The sequence below is a fragment of the Penaeus vannamei genome, chromosome 9, assembly GCF_042767895.1.
Source record: "Penaeus vannamei isolate JL-2024 chromosome 9, ASM4276789v1, whole genome shotgun sequence".
NCBI classification, from domain to species: Eukaryota; Metazoa; Arthropoda; class Malacostraca; order Decapoda; family Penaeidae; genus Penaeus; species Penaeus vannamei.
In genome coordinates, this window is record NC_091557.1 from 5612290 (window position 1) to 5618947 (window position 6658).

Sequence of the window (6658 nt, forward strand, 5' to 3'; positions counted from 1 at the left end):
TCTATTATGTCAGTTTGCTGCTATCTATGTCTTCCTCTCTCTCTCTCTCTCTCTCTTTCTCTTTCTCTCTCTCTCTCTCTCTCTCTCTGTGTGTCTCTCTCTCTCTCTCTCTCTCTCTCTATCTCTCTATCTATCTATCTATCTATCTATATATATATATATATATATATATATATATATATATATATATATATATATATATATATATAGTTGATCTACTGAACCCAAAGCGTCTATGATGTCTGTTCGTTGCTGCCATCTATGTCTTCCTCTCTTATCAGTCAGTCAGCTGATCTCCTGAACCCTCACGTCTATCATGTCAGTTTGCTGCTGTTATCTATAAATCTTCTTGATCTACTGAGTCGTAACTGTCTACCATGTTTGTTTGGTTCTGTTATCTATGTCTTCCTCTCTTGTCAGTCAGTCAGCTGATCGGAGCTCCCTCTCGCCCTCACCTTGAACGTGTCGAGGCCGAGCGTCTGCTGCGTGTCCCTCCCTCGCTGACCTTCCTTGGGGCTGACCTCGCGCCACACTCCGGGGTGAATCTGGCTCCCCGCTGACCTCCCGCCGCCCCGCCACCTCGCTGACGCCTCCTCCGGGTGCCCAGCGCCGCCCGTGCCCTCGCCGACGCCCGCGCCCGCCCCCCTGCCAGGTTCTTCGGGCGTCTGGCTCTCGTCGACGCCCGTGAATGTCTCGAGTCGGTCGGGGAGCTCCCTCTCGCCCTCCTCGCCGGCCTCTGCCCCGCTCACACCCGCGCCCACGGCCTTCGTCCCGCGGGTGGCGTCCGCCTCGACGACCGCCGTGGAGGGCGAGGTGGCCGCCGACGTCGAGGAGGTGGGCGTCGTTTCGTTGGCGGGGGCGGCGACGGCGAGCACTGGGCGGTGGTAGGGCTGGCGGGTGTGCGTGTCATAGTGGGTGTTGATGTAGACCTTGTGGAAGATGAAGGTGGGCGGGTGGGCGGTGGGCGGGGAGGCTCGCCCCCGGCCGCCCCTTAGGTGGTGGGCGGCGCCGCTGTACGTGTCATTTCCGCCGTTGCCGCCCACGTCGCCGTCGCGGGGGCTCGGGCGGCCACTGTCGGGGTGGTGGTGGTGGGAGGCCGCCCTCGGCGCCTCGCGGGGCTTCTCGTCTGGAAGGGGGGCGGGAGGGGGGGGGGGCGGTCATTTGTTAATGGATCAAAAGCTTAGATGAAGGTCGTTCCTTTAGAGGAAACGAGTTGATACAAATCACAATATATAAACACTGAATACATTTATATTCAAATAGAAATTCGCACACGCATATACACACAGAAGCAGTCACAAAGACAAACAAAAACGCACAAACCCACACCTACATACACGCCCCACTCCCCCCGCCCCCCCGGAAACACCCAATTCCCAAATGCCCGGGAATCAATGACCCGAATCCCTGGCTCCAGAAGCCCCTCCCCCCCCTCCTCCCCACACCCACCTCCCCCCGCCCCACACCCACCCCCGGCCCCTCCCCCTCCCTCCCACACCCACCCACCCCCGGCCCCCTCCACCCCCTCCCCCCACACCCACCTCTGGCGCCCCTCCCCCAGGTGGGCCAAAAGCCGGACGAGTGGTGCGCCTCCGGCAGGCGGGCGTCCGACAGGTGGGAAGCCGGCAGGTGGCGCTGGGGCGGCGACCGGCTGGCGGCGCGACGGCTGTAGTCCAGTTCGTCTGTCGCGAAGGAACCGAGTTAGGCTCTTGGGGTTTTTGAATGGTTTATATATATGTATATGTATATATAGATATGTATAGATAGATAGATAGATAGATAGATAGATAGATAGATAGATAGATAGATAGATAGATAGATAGATAGATAGATATAGATATAGATAGATAAATAGATAGATAGATAGATAGATAGATAGATAGATGTGTGTGTGTGTGTGTGTGTGTGTGTGTGTGTGTGTGTGTGTGTGTGTGTGTGGGTGGGTGGGTAGGTAGGTACATATATATATATGTATGTGTATATATATACATATATGCTATGTATATTTATATACAAATTAATATTTATAGGGAGAAGAAAAAAATAGGTTAGAAAAATTACAGAGAGAAATGAAGACGGAATAAAAAAAAAGTAAAAAGAGAAGAGAAGATAACAATAAAAGAGAGTAATAAAGACAGACAGAGAGAAAGAGAGGAAGAAAGAAAGGAAAGCAACGTACCTACAACGCTATGCACGAAATGCCACAACGTCGGATCATGCGAGAAACCGACCAAGGCTGCTAACACGTTGTCCACGCCTGCTTTGCTGTCCTTGCTTCCTCCTCCTCTTCCTCCTTCTGCGCCTTCTCCCTTTTCTTTATCACCTCCTCCTCCTCCTCCTCCTCCTTCTTCTCCACCTCCTCTTTCACTTTCCCCTTCTTCCCCACCTCCCTCTTCTTCTCTTCCTCTTCCTCCTCTTTCTTCTCCGCCTCTTCGTCTTTCTCCTTCTGCAGCGCCTCCTTCGCTTGCTTCTGCGTCTGAGAATCCCCCGGGGTCATCACCTCTGGCAACCTGTCGAAGGAAAAGGGAGGCGTGGGTTATCTTCTCTCTCTCTCTCTCTCTCTTTATCTATTTATCTTTCTCTGTCACTGTTTCTGTCTCTGTCTCTGACGCTCTCTCTTTCTCTCCGTCTCTGTCTCTCTTTCTTTGTCTCTCTCTGTCTCTGTCTCTGTCGCTCTCTCTTTCTCTCCGTCTCTGTCTCTCTTTCTTTGTATGTCTGCCTCTTTCTCTCTCTCTGTCTCTGTCTTTCTCTGTCTCTCTCTCTGACTCTGTCTCTGTCTCTGTCTGTCTGTCTGTCTGTCTGTCTGTCTGTCTGTCTCTCTCTCTCTCTCTCTCTCTCTCTCTCTCTCTCTATATATATATATATATATATATATATATATATATATATATATATATATATATATATATATATATGTATATATATATATCTTTTCTCATTTTCCTCTCTCATCTTTTTCTTTCTCTATTGCTGTATTTTCCTAGACATTTTATCTCCCCATGTCTCTTTTCTTTTACTTCTCAAGACATTTTCAGCTATCATTGGTCTTGCTGTTTTCCTTATATCATTTCACAACAATGACAGTTAGATGACAATAACAACAAAAGGAGTGATGGTGATGTGTTCGGTGCCTTGTACAGCCATTGTCTCTGTCTCTGTGTCTCTCTCTGTCTCGCTTTCTCTCTCTCGTTCTCCCTCTCTCTCTCTGTCTGTCTGTCTCTCTCTCTCTCTGTCTCTCTCTCTGTCTCTATCTCTGTCTGTCTGTCTCTCTCTCTCTCTCTCTCTCTCTCTCTCTCTCTCTCTCTCTATGTATATATATATATATATATATATATATATATATATATATATATATATATGTATATATATGTCTATATATATATATATATATATATATATATTTTTTTTTTTTTTTTTTTTTTTTTTTCTCTCATCTGATTTTTTTCTTTTACTTCTCAAGAAATTTTCAACCATCAATGGCATTTTTTTCCTAACATCATTTCACAACAACGACAATTAGATTACAAAAGCAATAACAGGAATGATGATGACGATGATGTTAAACAGTCGCACAAAATAAAAGTGTCCGATGCCTTGTACAGTCATCATCATAACTATTTGAGGAGATGACCTACGTACTCTACGATGACCATTTCCAAAGTGTGTATTGTTTCCATCAGTTTAAATTGCCTAAACCATTACTATGATTATGTTTTCGAGTAATGATACCCTGTGGATTCAAATGTGTATGTGTGTATGTTTATCTGTGTGTTTATATGTGTGTGTGTATGTTCTCTCTCTCTCACTCTACACACACACTCTCTCTCTACACACACACACACTCTCTCTCTATCTATCTATCTAACTCTCTTCTTTCAATCTTTTGTTCTCTCTCTCCCTTCTCTCTCTCTCTCTCTCTCTCTCTCTCTCTCTCTCTCTCTCTCTCTCTCTCTCTCTCTCTCTCTCTCTCTCTCTCTCTCTCTCTCTCTCTCTCTCTCTCGCTTCCTCTCTATCTCTCTCTCTCTCTCCCTCTCTCTCTCTCTCTCATACAGACACATCTATATCTATCTATTTATCTATCTATATTCCTAGTAAAAGGCAAGAGAGATTCGATCAAGGGTGTGAGAACAGACAGCTCATTAGTTCTTCGTCCACAAAGCTCAATTTAGATTACTTTATTGCTCTTACTGAGTCTTATTAGCCTTGTTGCTGAGTTTGTGATTATTACCTTTGGAAAGAGATGGGGGGGGGGGGGGAGGGAGGGAGGGAGAGGAGAAGGGAAAATAGAGAGAGTAGGCAAAGTTGGAGAGAAGGGGGAGGAAGGGAGGGAGAAAGGAGAGAGTGGGAGAGAAGGAGGGAGGGAGGGAGGAGGGAGGAGGGAAGGATAGAGAAGGGAGAGAGAGAAGGAGTGGGGAGGGAGGGAGATGGATAGAGGTGGGAGAGAAGGAGGAGGAGGAGGGAGGGGGAATGGAGAGAGTGGAGGAAGACAAGAAGTAGGGAGGGAAGGGGATAGAGAGAATGGGAGAGAAGAAGGAGGGAGGGACGGAGAATGGAGAGAGTGGGAGAGAAGGAGGAGGGAGGAAAGGAGAATAAATAGGGTGGGGGAGAAGGAGAGAAGGAGAATAAAGAGGAGTGGGCAAGGCTGGAGAGAAGGGGGAGGGAAGAGAGACCAGGAGAGAGGTGTGGTGCAAGGGGGGAAGGGGGAGGGAGAGGGAGATGAGGGGGCTGCAAGGGGGGAGAGGGAGATGGTTGGAAGGGAGTGTATATGGAAGAATATGTGTGTGTGTGAAGATGGGAAGTTAGGGGAATGTAGAAAGGGGGAGGGGCGTGTAGGGGTGTAGGGGGAAGGGGATACGGGGGCGTAGGGGGAAGGGGAATGGAAGGGGGGGCTGCAGGTGAGAGAGGGAAGGAGGTACGAAATGTAGGGGGGTGTATGTCCCTGTTAGTATGTTAGTGTTGGTCGGTAATAATAATAATACCATTTTCTTATGAGAGAGAGAAAAAAAAATAGTTGATAATTTCCTCCTTGCATAAAAATACATTAAACCACTTTCACTTTCACCTCCATCATACTTTTTTCTTTTTTTCTTTTTTAAATGGAATAAAACACAAACAGAAATAAAGAAAAAAAAAAGAAAAATAAGAGAGAAAAAAAATCGGGGAAAAAAAAACGGATTTTCTTTCTTGGTATCTATAATTGAATCCCTTCTCCAGCCCGTTTTTTTTCTCTCTCTAATCCGGAATGATCGTGTGGGAACAGATTATTGAAAATGTTCGGGAAAGGGTTAGAGCAGAGGTTTCCATTAATATATATATTTTATCGATATAGATTTATTTCTACTAGAGGCTAGGCTATGTGCTTTAAACTGCGGGAAATTTTATGTTATTTATAAAGATTTATTTCTACTAGTGTCCAGGTTATGTACTCTAAAATGCGTGAATATCTATTCTATTAATATAAATCTATTTTTAGCTGGAGTCTGGGCTATGTGCTTTAAACTGCTGGAAATTTATGTTATTTATAAAGATTTATTTCTACTAGTGTCCAGGCTATGTACTCTAAAATGCGTGAATATTTATTTTATTAATATAAATCTATTTCTAGCTGGAGTCTAGGCTATGTGCTTTAAAATGCGGAAATATGTATTCTGTTGATATAGATTTTCTTCTACTAGAGTTCAGGTTATAAGCTTTAAAATACGGGAATATATATTTTATTAATATAGATCTATTTCTAGCTGGAGTCTAAGTTCTGTACTTTAAGATGCGGGAACAATTGAAACAAATTGTGTAATATCACAGTTACATAATCGAACAATGAGAATACAAAGAATGAGAAATACCCAGTTGGTGAATAGGAACCGGAATATACAACCAACAATAACCATTACTATTTATTACTCATTGTTCAAGCTCTCTCATTCTATGCCTTTTTTTTTTTTTTTTTTTTTGCCGTTTTTTTTTTTTTTTTTTTTTTTTTTTTTTTTTTCTTTCTTTGAATCGCCTAGTCACTGTTACAAGTTATTCCAAATTACCAATCCTTGTTTCCAGTCGGAGTTCTAGTGACTGGGAACGGATAGGAAAAAGTATTTTATGAACGGCAAGGATTATCTAACATTAAGATAGTCGGGATTTCAGAGGTAGAATCATATAAAAGAGAGTATAGGTGGAATGACTTTTATGCGTGACGGGAGAGAGAAAGGGAGGGAGAAGGAGAGGGAGATGGGAGGGAGAAGGGAAGAAAGGGAAGGTGGGGGGGGGGGGTCATAGATTAGGGGAGAGGGGGAGTGGGCAAGGGATTAGAGAATGGGAGAGGGAGAGGGAGAGGGGAGGGTAAAGACGGGTTGGTAGAGCTCCGAATGGGAGGAGGTGAAGATCGCGAGGTGGTGGAAAACGCACATGAACATACATACACACACACACACACACACACACACACACACACACACACACACACACAGAGAGAGAGAGAGAGAGAGAGAGAGAGAGAGAGAGAGAGAGAGAGAGAGAGAGAGAGAGAGAAAGAGAGAGAGAGAGAGAGATAGAGAAGAGAGAAAGACAGAGAGAGAGAGAGTGAGAGAGAAGAGAAAGAGAGAGAGAGAAGAAAGAGAGACGAAAGAGAAAGACATACATACATACATACATACAAACAAACAGA

At 45.0% G+C, this 6658-nt stretch overlaps 1 protein-coding gene across 1 annotated transcript in view; it reads right to left on the bottom strand.

Moving 5' to 3' along the window:
- Positions 1–416: 416 nt before the first annotated feature.
- The window catches only part of LOC138862764 (protein lingerer-like), a gene marked incomplete in the record, with an annotated part of 144935 nt that continues 138693 nt past the window's right edge, over positions 417–6658 (bottom strand). The window contains 3 exon segments of the mRNA XM_070125945.1: positions 417–1126; positions 1542–1682; positions 2180–2510. Coding sequence (XP_069982046.1) covers positions 417–1126; positions 1542–1682; positions 2180–2510 — 1182 coding nt within the window.